At 43.7% G+C, this 21,796-nt stretch overlaps 1 protein-coding gene and 1 pseudogene across 1 annotated transcript in view; both read right to left on the bottom strand.

Moving 5' to 3' along the window:
- Positions 1-21,796, bottom strand: part of Pomt2 (protein O-mannosyltransferase 2) — a 41,334-nt gene that overhangs the window by 17,529 nt on the left and 2,009 nt on the right. The window contains exons 2-10 of the mRNA XM_021201751.2: positions 15,695-15,779; positions 13,930-14,034; positions 11,007-11,115; positions 8,812-8,920; positions 7,131-7,290; positions 5,775-5,881; positions 4,677-4,759; positions 2,870-2,979; positions 371-437 (exon numbers count right to left, since the gene is read on the bottom strand). Of these exons, the coding sequence (XP_021057410.1) occupies positions 371-437; positions 2,870-2,979; positions 4,677-4,759; positions 5,775-5,881; positions 7,131-7,290; positions 8,812-8,920; positions 11,007-11,115; positions 13,930-14,034; positions 15,695-15,779 (935 nt within the window). The remainder of the gene's footprint in view (positions 1-370; positions 438-2,869; positions 2,980-4,676; positions 4,760-5,774; positions 5,882-7,130; positions 7,291-8,811; positions 8,921-11,006; positions 11,116-13,929; positions 14,035-15,694; positions 15,780-21,796) is intronic.
- On the bottom strand, positions 12,444-12,886 carry LOC110324617 (annotated as a pseudogene).

Consider the following 21,796-nt stretch of genomic DNA (forward strand, 5'->3'; position numbering starts at 1 on the left):
AGAGAGAGAGAGAGAGAGAGAGAGAGAGAGAGAGAGAGAGAGAGAGAGAGAGAGAGAAAACAATACTCTATCATATCAGGACAGTTTGGAAATGAAAGCAACTCCCACGTACCCTCAATTACGGCTACCTAGCAGCCTCTGGGATGAGCTTATCTAACCTCTTCCTGGATGAAACCTGAGTTCCAACTCTGCTCTGTTTGGCTCCTCCTCTACACTTTCAACTGTGCTTGGAGCACAGCAGAGCTCAGTGATCTTCCAAAGGATGCCAGAGGTCAGTAAAGATGTCAAAGGTGTTCAGGAACCCAGCATCATGAGCAAGGTGAGGGTCTCAGTGCACAGCAGCACAGGCTCTCAGTCTCCATCACATTACCTGTGTTGGTATTATACTTCTTGATAATCCACAAGTTGTTGTAGTCCTTATGCAAATAGGTGGTAACCTAAGTGGAGGGCAGAAAGAAGGGAGGAGGTACCATTATGATCCGCACAGCTGGACACGAACACTCCCCAGCAAACTAACACCACTTGAACATCTTTCAGGATCCCCAGCTACCAACCCAGGAAGCCACATTTCCCAGTGGGACTCAGAGATGGCACTCCTAAATAAGATTTTCTCCATTTTTCAGAATTTTGAGGCCCTACTGTTTAAGAACTTTTAAATTTCTTTTTCTTTCTTTTGGTATGTTGTCAATAGAGTTTCAGCTGTCTTGAGGGAGGACCATTATACGTGTCTCCACAGAGAAGCAGCAGACTTAACCTATTTTAAAAGTCATCGAGATAATGCCTCAGGGCTGGAGAGTTGGCTTAGTGGTAAAGAGCACTGGCCACTCTTCTGGAGGACCCAGGTTCAAATCCCAGCACCCACATGTCGGCCCATGTCTGCCTGTAACTCCAGTTCCAGGGGATCCAACACAGACATATGTGTAGGCAAAACACCAATGTACATAAAACAAGAATAAATCACTAAAATATATGCCCTGGGCTGGAGAGACAGCTCAGTTAATAAGGTCTTGCTGCACAGACATGAGAATCTGAGTTTGATACCCAACTTGTGTGTCAAAACAAAACAAACAAAACAAAAAACTAGTGTTCTGAGAATCCTACTACTGAGACCAGACAATACCTAGGCTTTGCTGGCTAAGCAGTTTAAATCAGTGAACTCCAGACTCAGTGAAAGACACTTTCTCAAAAACTAAGGTGGAGAGTGACTATGGGAAGCACCTGACAGTGATGACTGGCCTCCACGTGCACATACACACCTGTGTGCCCACGTCTCAATCCCATGCATACTTACAAAAAAAATCCCAAAGCTACTATTTTTCCTAATATGTGGGTAAATAACACTAAAATGCTCCATAAATATCTCATGCTAAAGTTTTAACCCATAGCCATAACTGATTTATATAAAAAAAAAAACTGTGTATACACTCATGAATGTCTATAATGTAGTGATTAACAGCAAAAAATTAAAAGACATAAAATAAACATCTATGAAGAGGACTAGTTAACATGATACTGTATACATGGAATAGAGTATAATACACAGGTAAAAATGTTTTGGAGCATTTTTTTAAAACAGCATGCAAAAGTGGCTCATGAATGCTCACACTCAAAGCAGCTACCACTCAGCAGCAGGTACTATTCTGAGCATCAGACAAGCCCCACCCTGCTCAGTCAGCACCACAGCTCTGGGCTACAGGTGCTACTACTTCCCCCGAAATATTACAAAGAAATAGGTGAGGTCATTTGTTCAAGATGACACAGCTTATATAGTTTGAGGAGTCAGCATTCCAAGCAGGGTAGCTAACTCTAGTGCTCCCAAAAGAGAGACAAAAATATACAATTATGTAGGTATGTAAACAAATATTGAAACAACGGAAATACGGGCATTTTTTCCTGAGTTTTTCTTCTAACTTCAATTAGATACAACAGGACTAATTTAAAAAAAAAAGTTGGGAACTAGCACATATGGGGAATCACTCAGCATGGTAATATTTAAGTTATTTGAACAGAATTTGCATTGTTTCTCAAAAAAAACCCCAAATGATTAAGGATACATAAAAGCTGAAACATCTTGGCTCACACTTATGAAACAAAGCAAAGTCCTGTTTATCTACTGGGATTTGTTCACAGACGTCAGGGTCCTGTGGGTCCCCTGCACATACAGAGGGAATGTTTTCTGTTCTTATAAGAGCCATTATCAAAATTCTCCCAGGAAAAATACTGTTTCTTTATCATAAGTATAGCCTTTTCCCCATTCCCACAGAAATGTTTCTTTCTGTAGGTGGAGTTTTTAATACAGGTCTCCTAGGAACTCAGATACCTAATTATAGTAGAATGTTCCAAAATGTCTGAAAAAAAGGCAGATCTGAGATTATAAGTAGCTTTGTTTCTCTTTTAAAATACTTTTTAAACTTTTCGGTTTTATTTTATAGACGTTAACTGTCTTAAATCATTTTAGAGCTGAGACCTAGGCCTGCTGTGGAACTATTCCCTCTTCTCATCACTCTCCAGACCAGGAGCTGTGCTAGGCACAGGAGAATTCCAGGATCAGGCAAAAGGATGGGAGAAGCAAATCCTCACAGTCCCTTAAAAAAAGAGGTACCCAGAGGCAGACAGAAATGACAAGAAAGGATCTGATAAAGGGGGAAAGGCACCAATCTGGGGGTGGGAGGAATCATAAGATAGACAGGGAGGAACCCTTGAGCTAAAACCTAAAGAAGCTGAGGTTAACCAAAGAAAGGAAGGGAAGGAAAATACTTCAGTCAATAGAAAATGGGTGAACTACAGATGACAAGCAAGAAAGTGAGACAGGTTCAGTCACAAAGGACAGTTCAGTGTGGCTGCCACCATACTTCACGTGGTTACCCACCTGCTGCTGGCGAGCACCAATGCCCTCAGGGTAGAGGTGCCTATGAGAGTGCAGGTAGCCAATGGCCATCCGGAGATTTTTCACAGTGATTATAGATCCATACGCCAGGTCTGGGGGAGGGGAAAGACATCAGAGGATACCAGGCTCACCCTGCCTGGGGAAGGGGGNNGGGGGGGGGGGGGGGGGGAGCTGCTGCAAGCCCTAAGCCTCACAGTCCTCTTAGAGACATCATAGGGCCCAGGCCAGCCTAGGCTGGAGTCCTAATTGCCTTCTCACTCCAATGGGAGCAACTCAAGAGGAAGCTCCCCACATTCACATCATGCCTAAGCTCAGCCCCAGCACAAGCACTTTGCTTCAGACTCCACACTCCCCTGCACACTGCTCTTCCACAGCTCAGCTCTCTTCTCATTCCTTTCTCTCTTGCATGCTCCTCTTTCCAGCCTCTGTATAGTCACTACCATAGCATCAACTGCCTTACGTCTGAAACATCTCCTAAGCTGCCCTGAACAAATTTCAGTCCAAAGCTCCCTCTCTAAGGACTAACGCCATATGCTGCCCCTCCATTCAGTGCTTTCTCTTGCCTTCCTGGTTCTCACCACTGTGTTCCTGGCACTGGGACTCAGCAGATGAAGGTCATCCTGCACTCAGGGCCACAGTGCCATCTCTTTTCCTCCCTTGCCTGTCCCTCTTGGGTACGCTCTTTCTTGGCTGTCCCTGATCCATAGGTACAGCCCTAAAATGACTTCTAGTGGGTACACTTACCATCCTAGACATCCTATAATTTATTCCAGCCATACTAACTCCACAATACACAGCATTCCTAGCTGCCGGCCTGCTCAGAAACTTCCATGTGGTCCAATACCTTAAGTATCTCCCGCCCTCATCATCTGGGTTCCAACTCTCTTCCTTACTTAAGATTCCAGACTCAGCATATAATCTGGGCCTTGAGTTTACCCTGCCCTTGGCTTTGACCACACCATCCCTTCTTCCTAACACGACCTCTTGCTCCTCAGTACCTGCTGACCTTTACTTATCCCTGCAGATCCAACACCAAGGCAAACCTTTACATGTATGAATATGGATGCATGTATATGGAACCCCTTTGAGCTGCCTCCTAGCACTGACTAATCATGGGCTTTAATCCCTAGTATTGTATTCCATCCCTCAAAGTTGCTTTCTTTGAGACAATCCTGGAACTCACTATGTAGATCAGGCTGGTCTCAAACTCAGAGCTCTGCCTGCCTCTGCCTGGATTAAAGGTATGTGCCTCTTCACCTGGCTCTTCCCTTTTATGTACTTAACACGTGAATGGATGTCCTTCATGCCAGACTATCCCTGGAAGGTGAACACCTAATTATTCCCTGTGACTGTATACATAATTGTATATGTATGTATGCACAAAACTCTAAGAACACTGGTGCAGCCTACAACTGCCCCCTAGAAGGCCTTGCTCTGTGACCACATTCTCTCAGAATGGCCTTCTTTTTTTTTTTCTTTTTTTTTTTATTAACTTATTTTATTAGATATTTTCTTCATTTACATTTCAAATGCTATCCCAAATGTCCCCTATACCCCCCCACCCCCACAGAATGGCCTTCTTACAGAGCTGGCTTTGAGAGCTACAAAGAAGTTCTTTTGCATACTATAATAACTGACTCTTGAGTATTTGTACTTTAATGCTGGGTTTTCTCTCTCCCAGTTTGCTATTTATAGGCAATCAAAACAAACAAACAAACAAACAAACAAAACCCACACAAAAAAACAACCCAAGCCAACTCCCAGGAAAGCCCCGTGTCAGCACACTCACGTTCAGGGATAGAAGCATTGTGAAGACTGTTCCCTGAAAGCCGGGCTTGAAAGGCAGAACTGAAGAAGCCATCACCAGGCCCACTGTGCAGAAAGGAGAAGCACAAGAGAGTCAAGAAAGTAAAGGCTGCCATGTCCAGCTGGGTGGTGGGGGCGCACACCCTTAATCCCACTGCTCAGGAGGATCTCTGTGAGTTCAAGACCAGCCTGGTCTACAAAGTAAGTCCCAAGTCAGTCAGGGCTACAGAGAAAAATCCTGTCTCAAAAAACAAAACAAAAAAAACAAACAAAGCTGCCATTTCTCAATAGCCCTTAGTTACTTTACGAGGAGATTTGAAAATGTGAAGGGCAGGGTGATCTCATGAAACAAACAAGGATGATAGATAGAGTTGGAGAAACTACAATTTAAATCCCACCTTACCAGCTGGTGACATGGGTGATGCTCCTAGCCTTATTTAACCTTAGTTCTTCTTCTTCTTTTATTTTTAAGATTTATTTATTTATTTTATGTATGTGAGTACACTGTAGCTGTCATCAGACACATCAGAAGAGGACATCGGATCCCATTACAGATGGTTGTGAGCCACCATGTGGTTGCTGGGAATTGAACTCAAAACCTCTGGAAGAGCAGTCTTAACTGCTGAGCCATCTCTCCAGCCCTGTAGTTCTTCGTTTATAAATAGGAGATTTTTAAAAAGCCAAAAGAACTCACTAATAATGATAGCTAATTGAGACTGCATAATGCTAAACCCAGTTCTTAGCAACTAGTAGCTCCTTACTGAATGAGATGTTGCTGTTGGTGTCCTGGTTATCAGCACCCACTGCAACCCTGGTGTCCATCCTCGCTAAAGTGAAAGGCCTCCCTCCGATTAGAGAGTAGGCACACTTAGGCTATTAGGGAATCCTCTGCCTCCTTTAACTTTGGCTTTAGGTGCTAGGTTTTCTGAGCCTTAGGGTATGCAGAAGAGAAAGCACAGGGGGAGCAGGAAAAAGTTCCCACCTTCATCCTAACTTCAGGCCTGGGAAATCACATAGCCCCCACATAGGCTTAGGTGTCAGAGAAAGACCAGAAGCAAGAAGGGAAAGGTTCTTGCTGTACCTTTTATTCAGCACCATGACATGAACAGCAAAAATGGTCACATAGAGCACCAGAGGCAGCACTATGAGGCACAGGATGCGAGCAGTCAGGTGCTTCCCCACAGTCACCTGCAACAGAGCCATCACAGCAGTGTGCACATGAATCTCCTTCATACTCAGCATGAGGCACATTGGAAAGACGAGTAAGAGGAAACCCTAAGCCTTTCTTTCTATACCCTCTACCCTCCCACACACACCCACGCATGCACACACACACACATGCACACACACATGTATACACACTTCAAGGACATAATATGGGCCAGCTCCCTGTTGTCCTTCCAGGCACTGAACCCATGACCACTGACAAGGTAAGGCTATTGTTGAACATTGGCTTCCAGCTCACTGAACTTTCCCTAGTTTGCCAAGGCTCCCTGTACTGACTATGCCAACCCCTTATCACATGGCCAACTGTTGCTGGCCTTAACCTCACAAGGCTCCCTGGAGCACCTGAACTTGGGCTCTGTTCAAAGTAGGATTGTAATAGGTCCTCTCCTTTTCTTTCCCCCCCTCCTACAATCCCCATCATGGGTTCCAGAGGGCAGAGATCATGTTGTAGTCGCCCATACATTCCCAGCATTCTGCATTTAGTAAATGGTCTCTATGTCTTTTCTGAAGGAATAAACATGTTGACATGTTGGGAATTTGGTAGTTGAACCCTGGAGCTTGCCTAACCCAAGCCTGAGTCACAGATTTCCCCCTTACTACCTGTAATACCTGTAGGACCTTGGGAAAGTTCTCTCTCAGGGTTTCTAATTCCTCATTTGTCAAATCAGTGAATGGTAATGAACACCCACCACATAAGATTTTAATGATAAGATAAAAAACCATTTGTACAGTGTCTGGCACTAAATCAACTCTTGATTACTAATATAATCATTTTAAAAATCCTAACAGTGTTTATAAATGGCTTCCAAATACAGAAACCCTGGGTCAGAAAAAGAAATTGTAAATTCAGAAGTTCAGTCATCCCAGTCATTTTTCCTCATTGGCCTTGGCCTGAATCCAGCTCGACAGTCTCTTCTAGCTGGCTGGGAAACTTAAAAGAAATGGAGGGAGGTGAGGGGAAGCAACGACAAAAGAGAACGGCAGGTTGTCACTCTATTGCTCCCTTCATACCACTCCAATCCCACTCCAGCCCCATTCCCTGATGTCCTGCTGTCTACAGAGGAAAGCTGTGTCTGTCTGGTCTGCCCATGGCCCACGACACAGAGCACAGGTCACAGCCACTCCCTCTACCTAAGACAGAAGCAGAGAAAGGCTAATGGGAAGCAGCACTGTGGAACAAAGACATCTCCACGAGTGCATGAGTTCTCACCAGTGAAAGGCTGAGGTCTCCAAACAGGTGCCAGAGGTCTGAAATAGTGTTCAACCCCACTTGCACGATGATAAAGAGGCCAACAAACTTGACCCCTAAAGCACCAGCAAGACTAATGCCAGTCAGGCTGAGCCAGAACCACCAGGGGGCAGAGAAAGGCCTAGAAACCAATAAGACAAAGTTTAGTTTGGCGACTAGAATCAAACTGGAAATCAAGAGCACCACCTAGATGGGCTATGCTGCACCTAAGCCTGGAGGGTTCTTAACGCCAGGGGACTGTGGCGAGGCTTCAAGGAGATTGTGCTCCATCAAGGCCTTCAAACCACAGGCAAGTCAGTGTGAGAGAAAGTAGCATGTTCTGTGGAGGAGGCTCCATGCTGCTCATGGCTAAGCATAGGACCTTCTATGTAGAAACTTACTCTTCACTAGCAACAAGTCGGGGAGACATAAGAGGAAAACCCAGAAAAGTTCTCTGGACTCAAGTCAGACTTATCCTTTGTGTCACCTCTGGGCCTGCCAAAGAGCATTTGTTGAATGTTCATTACATATTAGGCACTACTCCAAGAATTATACCCTTATTCTCATCACACCCCCGTAAGCCAGAGCTCATTATCTTCTTTTTATACATAAGGAAATAGAAGCACAAAGAATCTAAGCAATGTAGCTTGCAAGAGATGACGCAGTTCAAGGCAGGCAATCAGCTACAAGGTTGATGTTCCTGATCAGCCTGCTGTACTGACAGCCTATTTCCTGACGACCTGCCACTTCCCTTGCCAGAATGAATATTTCTGAAAGCCAGCATCGTAGTTCTGCCCTTCTCTCCTGGCATGGTTCCTGGCATACAGTATGTATTCATAATATAGGAGATGGGTCTGAAGATACAGCTCAGTGATGGAGGCTCAATCCTTGATATTACTTTTTTAAAAGTAGATAGAACTGAAGTGGGAAAAGCATAAGATAACACTAAACCCGAGTAGGCTGGGAGTCACTGGCTGGGGTCAAAACACATGACTTCCTGGGACAGCCTAGGACATACCAGCTCTTTGGAACTTTGAATACAGTATTTTGAAAATATGGAATGACCTACTCTACTCCCTCAAAGGCAGGAGAAGGATCCAGAAAGATAGAAGGGTTCTGGAAGTAGACCAAAATCCAGATCATTTTAAAGCTGGGCCTGGGAGGATCCTCTTGGCTGGTATGGAGAATTCACCATGTCAGCATGAATGGAAGCCTTGAGGCAGGGAGACAAGTAGGTCTGAGGCAGTATCTACAGCGGATAGAGAATGTGCAGGATGAGATGTCCCTGGGCTCCTTGGAACAGCACTGGCGATAAGGGGCAGCTGATAAGGCATTGGGAGGAGGCAGCATCAGGACTCCTCCGTAATACCCATAAGCTCCTACTCATTGTATACCGACCGACTTGAACATTAAAACACCTCTTAACAACTGATAATTTCTCAGTCTTGTGAAAACCAAAACTAAAAGCATCCATTAGAGAAAACATTTTAAAATTTATTTTTCATTATCTAAAAAACAAACAAATGAAAAGCATGTTCTTCTTAAACTCAGCTTGAATCAAAATCCTGTAAGTACCCCCTTGGCCCTGCCACAGTCAAACTTCTGGGGCTGCTGTGGCTTCTGATCCCCACCCCGTCACCCCAACCGAGATGGTATTGCTGACCTGTTAGCACAGGAGTTGTACTTGACCATGCTCAGCATGGCAGCCATGATGAAGAACATCAGGATGGGGTCAAGGAGGATGTACTGGGACAGAGTGAGGCATCCTGTGTCTGAAAAACAGGGGCTTGCTGGTCAAAATGCAGAGTGATGAAAGAGAGCTCTGAAAATCAAAAGCACTCTTAACAGCAGGAAACAATCAAGCAGTCTTGAGTCATTGATCACCACTAGACTAACAGCAAGGGGAAGGACTCAGCTTGGGGCATGCTATCATTATTCTGTATATTATCATTGGCCCAACAATAAGAAGTATATCTATGCTACCTGTAGGTGCTCAGTCCCAAAGAAGTCCTATCATTAACTCAGAGCAGCCTTGAGGCCACTTCCTCATTTTTACCATCAAAAAGGATCCACAAGCTGACACAGTTGCAAACCACAAATGTATAGGAAACTCTTATAAGACATCTTGATTGGGAGTTGGTGCCTACATCAGTACCAGACCGATTTTTTAAAAAAGCTTAAGTTGTCATATTCCTGCTTCAACCCTCCACAGTCTTCTCATCTCACTCAGACCAAAAGTTTCTCAGGACAGCTGCCAAATCCTGAATGGCCTCCATATCTATCCAAATCCAACTCTAACCTTCTGTACTCACTGTGCCCTCGCTGCGCCAGCCTTTGCTGTTCCTCAAGTCTATTAAACACCATTCCAGGATTACTACACAGGCTGTTCTCCCTACCTGAATATTCTTCCCTCAGAACTCTGCTAGACTCTACCTTCCCAGGGAGTTCTTCACTACTTACCGTATCTAAAATACAATTGCTCCCCATTAATCTACCCCCACTCTGCTTTATGTCTAACCTGGCACCAACTGCTAAAGATGCTCCATTACAAGGCCAGTGAGATGATAGGTCAGCAAGATGGGGTGCTTGCCACCATACCTGATGACCTGAGTGTGATTCCCAGGACCCACATAGTGAAAGGAAAGAATCAGTACCCATAAATTGTCCTCTGATTCCCATAGGAGTGCCATGGCAAGTGTGCATGTGTCTCCCTCCATTATACACAAAGTAAACAATTTAAATGCTAAGGAGAGTATCATGCTTTGTTGCAGACTTAATAATGTAATGGCTTATTGGTCTGCCCTTCTATAGGTATATTCCAGAACAGCATATCATCAGGGTATTATCTGGAGCCCGAAAGGTGGCCTAGTATAGGGTAGGTGCCTAGGAAACAGGTATTGAATGAAAATGAAGAAATGACTGATTGTGAGTAACTGAAGAGAAAAAGTCAGATACAGGAGAAAGCCACTTGTTCACTCTAGGGAACCCTATAGCCTTGCCATATATCCAGCAACATTAGGCAGCTTATCTGTCCGACAAGTCCCTAAAATACCCACCTAAATTGGTCTGGACTTCTTTACATGTAAAGCATCACAAGGTCATGAATTCACTCTCATGAATACAGGTAGCAAAAGAACTAACTTCTACAGTTAGCCCTTGTCTATCCATGTGAGGATCTAGATAAAATACCTAAGCCCCATTGCTATTTCCTGCTTCACAGCTACTTCTGGGCATCTGCCTTTTCATCAGTTTTAATAAATTTAGGAAATGCAAACTAATTGTAACATTAACCTAAGAGAAGCAAAATTAACCCATTAATTACAGATATTTACAAAAATGTAAATACAAGTAACCTAAAGAGAACCTATGTTTAGGATTACCAGTGCCCTACAGAAAGAATATAAAAGGGACTGGGGAGATGGCTCATTGCAAAAACACTTGTCTTGCATGCAGACTGCATGTCAGATCCTCAGAGCCCACATAGAAGCTAAGCAGGCATGGCAACCACATGTAATCCCAGCACCCAGGAGGTAGAGACTGGAGATACTCAGGGAAAGGTGGCTAATAAGACTCACTAGAGTTGGGAAGCTCTGGTTCTGCTTCAATAATAGAGAGCAACTGAGGAAGACAACTGAGGAAGACAACTGTCAACTTCATGTTACACACACACACACACACACACACACACACACACACACACACACCCCACCTAAGTGTTACTAGTCATAATATATTTTACCCAATCCTAAAGTTAATTGAGAACTGGATGCACAGACGTGACACTTGACTGTACTGATTCCCAACCACCCACATGGTGCGACAGTCCATTCCCAAAACATATGGCATAAGACAACTTACCAAAGGTGAGAAGGGCAGCGGTGAGCAGTGCTGCTGGGAAGGACTTGGAGAGATCCAGTACGGTGAGGTAGGCAAAGGGGATCAGCCAGGAACCCAGGAAAGCACAGAACTATAGGAGGAAGAGAAGCTGTCAAATAACCAGCTTGCCTGGTCTATTAGTGTCTAAGATAGAGGACCCAGTCTAAAGCATGGTCTAGGGAATTTGAAGTCACCTTGTAGTATGCAAGGGTAGTGTCATAGTATAGAATTACATGACAGTTGGTATGCCCCCTCTGAACTGGCACGAAATCAATGACATTTACAGGAAGAAGCAGGCTACCCACCACTGCCAGCTGTCTCCTATCTCAACACCCCCATCAGTGCAATGGGAAAAGTGGAGCTCCTACCTCATAGACTCAGGCTGGGGAGTAAATGAGTTCAAGGCTTACTAACACAGAAAATGCCTGACCAACACCAGTGTCCATGGGTGTAAGCTGAGGCAGACATCTCTGAGGCATCTTAATATTTTTGAGATTTCTGTTATTCTTGTAATATTTCCCCTGTTCTTTACTTTGGGGATACCAGAAAGCACTTTTAATCTACAGAATGCATTTTTTCCATATAATTGTTAGTTTTTTATTGAAAGAAATTACTCCTTAGCTTACATATTCATGTTTTATAGTGTTGGGAAAAGAAACGTATCCTAAGTACTAGCATTTCATTTTCAGACTCCATTTTATTTAAACTAAATTCAAGAGCTCAGGCCCTAGGATGCTAGGGACTTCCCTGTAGCTGGACAGCTTCTATTGTAAACAGTTGTCTGATCCCAGACATCTCAGGGACAACTTTTCCATTTTGCTGGTAGGGGCAAACAAGTGCGTGTTCCCAGGCCTAGGAATGAACACCCATCCCACTTATCCAAGTATCCTCTTAACTGTCGGTTAAATGGTGACAAATGCAGAAGCGGCTGTTATCTCAACCAAGGTGCACAAGTTATAGAGATATCTACCCAGTTGTCTGTTATGCCCTAATTAACCACAGGCAGCTGACATGATCCTTTGTCCCCTTATCACTCTGAGCTCCAGACCTAATGTCTAGGAGAATGATTTAAGGACCTTGAAGCCAGGTGTCCTAGATACAGTCCAGTGGGTACGCCCTTGCTTAACCCATAGTGTCAAAATACAATTGGATAACACTGTAGCTCCCTCCCAGTCATTCCCCCACACACACTCTGTGTTCTCATCCTTTAAAAATGTTGTACAATCTCCATTCAGAGATGCAGTTCAGATCCTGAACTAGCCACCTCCCTGAGTGCTGAGAAAATAAAACTTGTATTGAAGTTTCCATATCGGAAATGAGTTTTCTTGGCTTCCACCCCAAACCCAACAATAGTTCAGGAACACAGGTCAACAATGAACTTCTATGGAGTGCAATCAAAGAATTCTTTGCATTCTGGAATCACTTCACACTCTGAAAGACACCAGCCTTCTTCATCTCTTCAAAATCTTTCATGGAATCATAATTTCTATAGAAATCTACATAGGCCTTCTTTCATTGGTTCAGCCAGGCCAAACTTACCAGAAGTGACAACTCCCAGGGCCACAATGAAAGTGCCAACATTCGCCGGGCGTGGTGGCGCACGCCTTTAATCCCAGCACTCGGGAGGCAGAGGCAGGCGGATTTCTGAGTTCGAGGCCAGCCTGGTCTACAAAGTGAGTTCCAGGACAGCCAGGGCTATACAGAGAAACCCTGTCTCGAAAAACCACCAAAAAAAAAAAAAAAAAAGAAAAAAAGAAAGTGTCAACAATATGAACCTGCAGATGCTTGGCCAGAAGAGCAGACATCTGAAGTTTTGGCAAAGCACTGGAACTCACAGTAGTGAATATCCTCCACACCAACATCCTTCCTGCTTCCCCCAGGATGCATTTTGATTTGGGAAAGATGACTGTTTAACACTTTAAAAGCTGGAGGATTTGGGGATTTTGTTTGTTTGTTTGTTTCTTTTTAATTAACTTAGTCTGCCCATCAGTAGTAAACAGACAAGCTCAGGGTAAGGAGAAATTCTTCCCTTTGGACCATCATTTTTGTAAAGTTAATGTGCTCTAGAGTGAAGAGAACAAATCCAACTGTTTGTCCTTTTCAATTTCTACAAGTCCATGGTGAGCATTATATATACTCTGTGGTGTTCAACAGTCATTAGGAAGAAAGAATTTCTTGAGAAATCTGGGTGTGATGGCACAAGCCTTTAATCCCAGCATGTGAGAGATGTGAGCTTGAGGCCAGCCTGCTCTACATAGTGAGTTTCAGGACAGCTTGAATTACATAGCGAGACCTTTTCTCCCAAAAAAAAAAAAAAAAAAATTCCCTTGAGAGTATGGACTGAGGGGGACAGGACACCCCCTGTTTAATATGGCAGGAAGGACTGTACAGATCATCCCATGATTAGCAGAGAGACTAACCTGACTTGTGAAAGCAAAGTGGTGTGACACGCCAGGCTGGAGGCCAGCTTTCACAGGCTCATTAGGTTGTTCCCAGGGAGCTGAGTACTTAGATTCTGCCATGTTCCATTAAGCTGATGCTTGGAATCAGGGCACAGAGGGACTGGAACGGGCACGAAGCCTCCTTGAGAGTGAGATTCTAAGGGCTCTACCTTCAATGTAAACGAGGAAATAGGAATCTGGAGACAGTGTGGGGAAGCCACAGCTGAAGGGAAACCTGGCAGAGGTGTGCAACACAAGCATGGGATGACAGGTCACTGTGTGCACGGCTCCATGCTATCTGTGGCCTCCCTTTCTTTCCTTCCTTCCCAACTCTTCCAAGATTTCTATTTAAGGGGATGGGTTCAGTCACTGTCTGTCCTCACTTCCCTGAAGTCCCTTCATCTCCACTCTGAGTGGTTGTGGCCCCAGGGATTAGTCAGTGTCTATAAAGCAGGAAGCCTTACTCCTCTCATTCCCATGTAGCTGTGGTGCTCATATCTGTCCCCAGGCTTCTGGAACAGAAAGGTGCCATCATATCCGCTCAGGTAGCCAGCAAGACCAATCAGCATCTGAGGAGAGAGGAGTGAAGGAAACATGAAGTGTTTAGATCCAAAGACTCGGGCTCTGCAGCTGAATGCTTAGCCTTAAGTTCCCTGGACAACTGGCCACATAAATACCAATGCCACATGTCCTGCAGCTGCCACCCAGTAAAGGATCTTTTGTCTAAAGAGCTTGAAACAAACCCTTTCTTGTGCCACAGCTAAATTCTTGGGACTAGTATAGACTGAACATTTAGGGAGGAAAACACTCCATAATTTGAAGGGCCAGGTCAGTGAGGAGCTCTCACACTCTGCCTCCTGCCTCCTGCCTCCTGCCTCCCTCTCTCTCTCTCTCTCTCTCTCCCTCCCTCCCTCCCTCCCTCCCTCCCTCCCTCCTTCTCTTTTGTTATGAAATGAAACATGACAGCTTTCTCAGGAAAGGGACCTGGCAGATTGACTGCTGGAGACTGGCCTTCTACTAAAAGGAAATGAGGCTCCTAATCACAAAGAAGGGGTGGGGGGGAGTGGCCAAAGAGCTACAAGCTACACATGAGGAATAAGGGACTGAAAGCAGAAAGAGAGTGCAGAAACAGGCACTTCTCCAAGAGGAAGAAGTGGGGGAAGGGGAGGGGAGAGGAGAAGGGAGAGGATAGTAGAGGGGAAGAGGGGAGGGGAGGAGGGGAGGAGCAGTGCTCCCTTTGGCAGCACAGAGTTTCAATAGTATCTGAGTTTCACAGGCCCAGACACACTGCCTGTCTCTGTGCTCAATACACAGACAGGAAGAAGCATGGTTTTCTACCCTTTCCTAGGCTTAGAGCCTATACCTCCTCCATAGCAATTCTGTCCCCTGTTCCTACCCTAGGTAACCACCCTTCCTTGGGCCAACTGTCCTCAATTCCCCCTAGCCTTCCATTCCCCTAGCCTTGACCCCAAGGTCTGAGTCTTTAGTTAGGAAGGCTTTTGTGAATTCATTTGTCTTCTCAGGAGAAGTTGTTAAAATAGTAAAATAAATTATTTGGTAGAATTTCTAACTATAAAATGTTAGAAGAAAAGGTTAATATGTATATTGGGTTTTAAGAGAGGGAAAAATTTAAGTTTTATAATTTAAGTTTCTCTAGGGCATATTTACGTATATAGTATATTATACTATTTTATTTTATAAAATTGAGATGAAGTTGCATAACATAATCATCTTAAAAGTGGTTTTAAATATATCTACAAGATTGTATAATCATCACTACTATGTCATTCTAGAACACTGCATCATCCTGAGAAGAAAACTCCTGGTATCAGAATATCACTATCTTCTATATGGGTGAATAACATACTGCTACAAGAACAGACCACATTTTAATCCCAGCACTCGGGAGACAGAGGCAGGCGGATTTCTGAGTTCGAGGCCAGCCTGGTCTACAAAGTGAGTTCCAGGACAGCTAGGGCTATACAGAGAAACCCTGTCTCGAAAAACCAAAAAAAAAAAAAAAAAAAAAGAACAGACTACATTTGTGTATCCATCCATCAGTTGATGGATGCTCTTCTCCATTTCTGAGCCCAGAGAACCCCTAACACCAAAGATGTTCTATCTAAGTAGAAATCTAAGGAAATTCTGAAGTCTAAAAATGAAGTCCAACCCTAACCCTTGGCTCCAGTCTTGCCCACGTAAGAGATTGTCAATCACCACACTGCTTACCTTTCCCAGTGGTGGGTGTACATCAAAGAAAAAGGTGCGGTTAATATAGTAACTTCCCATTTTTCCAAAGTGAGTCTCATCCCAACTAAAGGAAAAACAAAGTTTTAATAAACCATAGTTAAAGTTACAGTTAAAACCAAAGGCCATGAATTTCAAGCATGTAATATTCAAGTTGGCTTAAAAATAAAAGCTTTTGCCACAGTGATTTGAGGAAAAGCTTTAAGCTGGCTATCAGCCTAGATTTCAATAAAGGAAAAAGTTAACAAATATTTACCCACTAGTTACCACATATTAAGCTAAATATGTTCTTTTGTGTCTTGAGTCCTTATCAATTTATTTGAAAGTAGCTGTGTTTTCCTATAACACGAAAAGGTTTTGCATAGCAATTTCTTCCCAGTCTGGTAAAGTACTCTGAGACCCTCTGTTCTTAGAATGCACAATGCTATACTGCCAGGCTATTGGTTAGAGCCTTTAGTGCAAGATTATCACAGCAGAGTCAGGGGCTGCCCATCATCCTGCTGACTCTGATCTGGCTGGCCTGTTATGATGACCAGCTATCTACAAAAGCCAAATTTCCTAAGAGTATTACTAAACCCGATGCCTATCCTATGTTATTTTGCAAGTACATATGTGAATAGTATTTAACTTTCCGACCCAATGTGAAGTCTTGTTCTGCCATACAGCCACATCAGCTTTTTCATGCACAGAGGATTTACAAAGCAGTCATACCATCGCAGAGCTGGCCTATTTAATATTTTCTTTCTATAGCTCAATCAGCCACGTGGTGGCGCATGCCTTTAATCCCAGCACTCGGGGAAGTAGAAGCAGGCAGATTTCTGAGTTCAAGGCCAGCCTGGTCTACAGCGTGAGTTCCAGGACAGCCAGGGCTACACAGAGAAACCCTGTCTCAAAAAAAAGGGGGTGGGGGGTTGCTTTCCAGTGACTATGCCCCACGTCGGCCTCCAGAACAGCCATAACTTCTTTATCACATAGTTATGCTTTCCCAAAGAATGTGCAGGTCTTATTTATTATTTTAAATTCACTGGGTCCAGTAGATGGGCAGGATACTAAAGCTACTGCATTAACCAAGGACACAATGAGGTACCAACAGTAACATGGTGATGTTAAAGAGAGAATTCAGAGTAGAGTAAGCAAAAGAGACCACAGAAAGGAGAGCTATCCACCGCTCCATCAGCTACTAATGTGACATGACAACAGTGTTCTTCATGCCCCTCCCAGTAGGTATTAGGGTTCAACTCAGATAATATACAAAGAGGACTTAGAAATTTTATCACACATACTGGACACTGAACTTTCCCAATATTTTCTGTTAGTCTTGAAGTCTTTTTACTTCAAACATTTCTCAAATAAAATCAATAGTAGCATACGCATTTCTTCTTGAATTTTACTACTTGTGTCAGAAAAGGCAGTTCTGCATGGCTCTCTCGGGCTCTTATGGCCCTGGAGAGTATGCCAAGAATGCGAGGGCCTGGCTCATCTGTACTCAGGCCTTTCTGTGCCATGCCTAATAAATTCCACTATCATTGATTTAGGACTTTCTCTTCTACTAGCACCCATAAAACAACAGCAAGTTAAATTCTTAGTTTACAAACAAGCTAAACCATATCTAAGACCCTGTCGAGGAGGGGCACAACATAGGCTGATGGCATACCTAGCTTTCTGAGCAAGAAGGGATAGGGCTGAGTCAGATACAAACACAAGAGAAGACATCCTGGGACCTGGTGGTAAATGTTCTTACCCAAGTGAAGCAGTGGGCAACAGGAGTAGAAACAGTCCCTCTGTTCTACTGAGTGTGGGTCCCCAGCAACCATGTAAAAAGCAGGTGTGGTAGAGTGCCCTTTATCACAGCACTGAGTATGCAGGGACAAGAGGAGCCCAGGAGCCCAGTGGTCTGCCAGCTCCGAATTCAGAGAAAGCTCATCTCTCAAAAAATGAGTGGAGACAGACAAAGGAAGATATTCAATATCAACCTCTATATGTGAACACACACACACACACATACACACAGGCAAACACATACCCATTAGGTACTGCTAGAACACTAAGCTAGTCACTAGGATAGCAGTGCCACCTGCTGAACACAGATACTAAATATACTCTTTAAAGGCCAGTTATTAACTTCTGTTGAAAGAGTGCATTACTCCACAAAACCTTCAGAGTTCCTTCCATTTCCTCTTTGGAATAGATTATGAGGATTCTCTGTTCTACATAAAGCAGCAGGTGTCCCTTTGGGAAAACTATTACCTAGTCCACTCCCTGAGACACAGTTACCAGCTCAGTGGGGCCCATGACACAGACCTTCCTTACAATGCCAGTACCTAGTCCTCTGGGGGTTAAGATGCTATCCATTGGGTAGCAGAAGCCGTCTTGACCTAGAGACAACTGTGCTGGATAGTTTTGTTGTTGTTGTCATTGTGTTTTAATGTGTATTGGTGTTTGTCCTGTATATATGATTGTGTGATGGAGTGGGATGCTCTGGAACTTGAGTTACAGACACTTGTGGTTGCTGGGAATTGAACCCAGGTCCTTTGGAAGTGCAGTCAATGAGCCATCTTTCTAGCCCTATGTTGGACAGTTTTATGTCAACTTGACACAAACTAAAGCCAACTGAGAAGCTCGGTTAAGAAAATGATTCCAGATGATCAGGCTGTAGGCAATTCTGTAGCACATTTCTTTTTTTTTTTTTTTTAACTTATTTTATTAGATATTTTCTTCATTTACATTTCAAATGCTATCCCTAATATCCCCTATACCCTCCCCCCACCCTGCTCCCCTGCCCACCCACTCCCACTTCTTGGCCCTGGCATTCCCCTGTATGGAGCATATAAAGTTTGCAAGACCAAGGGACATCTCTTCCCAACGATGGCTGACTAGGCCATCTTCTGCTATATATGCAGCTAGAGACAAGAGCTCTGGGGGTACTGATTAGTTCATATTGTTGTTTCACCTCTAGGGTTGCAGACCCCTTCAGTTCCTTGGGTAATTTCTCTAGCTCCTTCACTGGGGTCTCTGTGTTCTATCCTATAGATGACTGTGGGCATCCACTTCTATATTTGCCAGGCATTGGCATAGCCTCACAGAGATAGCTATATCAGGGTCCTTTCAGCAAAATCTTGCTGGCATATGCAATAGTGTCTGCGTTTGGTGGCTGATTATGGGATGGACCCCCCAGGTGGGGCAGTCTCTGGATGGTCCATCCTTTCGTCTTAGCTCCAAACTTTGTCTCTGCCACTTCTTTCATGGGTATTTTATTCCCTATTTTAGGGACAAATGAAGTATCCATGTGTTGGTCTTCCTTATTCTTGATTTTCTTGTGTTTTGGAGATTGTATCTTGGATATTCTAGGTTTCTGGGCTAATATCCACTTATCAGTGAGTGCATATCAAGTGAGTTCTTTTGTGATTGGGTTACCTCACTCAGGATGATATCCTTCAGATTATGATGCCTAAGAATTTCATAAATTCATTATTTTTAATAACTGAGTAGTACTTCATTGTGTAAATGTACCACATTTTCTGTTATCTATTCCTCTTTTGAGGGACATCAGGGTTCTTTCCAGCTTCTGGCTATAATAAATAAGGCTGCTATGAACACAGTGGAGCATGTGTCCTTATTATCAGTTGGAACATCTTCTGGGTATATACCTAGAAGAGGTATTGCTGGATTTGCCTGTAGTACTAGGTCCAGTTTTCTGAGGAACCGCCAGACTGATTTCCAAAGTGGTTGTACAAGCTTGCAATCCCACCAGCAATGTAGCACATTTCTTAATTAGTAACTGATGTGGGAGAGTCTAACCCATTGTGGTGGTGCCATCCCTGGGCTAGTGGCCTTAGGTTCTATAAGAAAACAGAGTGAGCAAGCCATGAGGAGGAAGTCAGTGTGCAGCATCCCTCCATGACCTCTGCATCAGCTCCTGCCTCCAGGTTCCTGCCCTGTTTCAGTTCCTGTCCTGAATTCCTTTGATGATGAACAGTGATATGGAAGTGTAAGCCAAATAAACTCTTTCCATCCTGAGTTGGTTTGGTTATGGTGTTTCACCTCAGCACTAGTAACCCTAAGTAAGATAACTGGATGCAATCAGAGTTGAAGGTTCTGACAAACCAATTGAAAGACTATGTACTGAAACACTCAAGATGCTCTCAGTGAAGTGCAAACCGTCTGCCCACGACGGAGCAGTCTGGATTGCTCACGAAGATACCCATCGGACAGGATGTACTCTGATATGACTAGTTAGACTGAAGTTCCTAATCAAGCCTACACTATTCAGCTGCTTATATTGTTCCAGTGTAGAAACAAATGTGGTGTCATGAATTGACTGAGCACAAATTTTAAAGGACCATGGGTCTCTGAAGCAGAAGCCACCATGGTACACCAGACTGCTGCCAAAAAGCAGGCCACTTGCTTTGCATAGGCCATTGACTCCCTGCTCCTAAGAAACTCCGTGCATCAGGACTCTGTTCCCAACTGAGGTTCCCACCAGTACTTCACTGCTGCTGTTGCCTTGTCAGGTTACAGAAAGGCTGAGGCTCTGGTTCCATGACTCTGGAGACACCATTGTGATCTTTAAAATTAATGTCCTCTTATTAGCTTTCCAAACCATCTAAGTCTGACAGTGGTACACCTTTTTGTCACATTAGTCATGTAACAATGAGCCAACAGTCAAGGTAAGAAACAGATAATCCATGTTCCTATCATTAATAAACAACTGATATTGTCAAGCATTGAGCTTTTCCTCAGAAACCAACTAACAGAGTTTCTGACTCTCCCTCCATCACCTTTTCCTGGCCTACACACTTTTAAAAAGCAATCTTGTCCTAATGTAGTCATCCCCAGAAGAAGTCATCTCCTCATGACTACCAAATGGGTAATGATCAGGAAAAGGGAGAGGAGCTATACAAAGTTACTCAGACAAACGGGTTTCCATGATCATGGTATGTCTTTCTTCTTAGCAACACCCTAGATCAGCAGAGAAGGGTAAGGGAAGATGACAATACTCATATTTAATTCTAGATTCATCTCCTGTATTGTCTTACTGGAGTCAAATGGCCTAGAGTTTGATAAACACAATACTTGGCTAAGTACAAGTTTCACACAATGCCACCTGTGACAGAAGACATAATAGGCCTCTGCGTTTCCTAACAGTGCCCATGGTAAAAAGGTCTGGCTAGAAATAGGGTACAATGGGAGAAAAAGCAAACAGTAACTGGTGTGGCTCGTACTACCATCATGGGCAGAGTTGTAGGAAAGAAACAACCCTGGAGGAGAAAGAGATTAGAGCACTAGAGATGTAATACAGTGAATGGAAACATTAATTCTCTCTCTCTCCTCTAACTCTAACCCCAAAGCCAGCTAAGATTCAGATGGGCCATCTAAGACAAATGGCAACCGATGACAGTAACAACCTGTGGCTGCAAACAGAACTCATGAACATGGACATGGACAGTCTTGAGCTACTCTGATGTAGCTGATGACATCAGCACCAACTCTCAAAAAACAAAAAAAAAACAAAAAAACAAAAAACAGCTCACTGGTACACTTGCTAATGCACTGATGGTACAACTTTCTCTCATTGATACACTCTATAGAATATATTACATATTCCTCTCTAAAGTACTAGGGACCTGAGCTATGCCCATACAGTCATGGAGGCTCAACCACTCAATGATACTGCCTATGAGGCTTAACCAAACCAATGCAACGGTGGTCTAAATCAAATTGAGTGATGATCCAAATAAAACTGAACTGAATGACCTGAATCTCTTCAGGCAATGTGTTAGTATTTAAGGAATGGGCCACAGAATATCTCCCATTAGACATGGGATGTGCATTGTAATTACTGGCAATGATACCAAAGATCAGAATCAATCTAAACAGCTTTGCACAGGTCATAACTGGTAGACTGTCCTTAGACTATATTCATACTGCTGGTCCCTCATCAGGACTTATTCATAAGAGGCTGAGTCCAGGGCCCCTGAAGGACATAGCTGAGGGTGAGGTTGGCATCACCCTGCTGCTTGGAGTTTTGCTGACAGCAGCCATAATTAAATCATTTATGAGGCAAACTGAATGGATGTGGCTTCT

This window comes from Mus pahari, chromosome 7 (genome assembly GCF_900095145.1).
Source record: "Mus pahari chromosome 7, PAHARI_EIJ_v1.1, whole genome shotgun sequence".
Classification (NCBI taxonomy): Eukaryota; Metazoa; Chordata; class Mammalia; order Rodentia; family Muridae; genus Mus; species Mus pahari.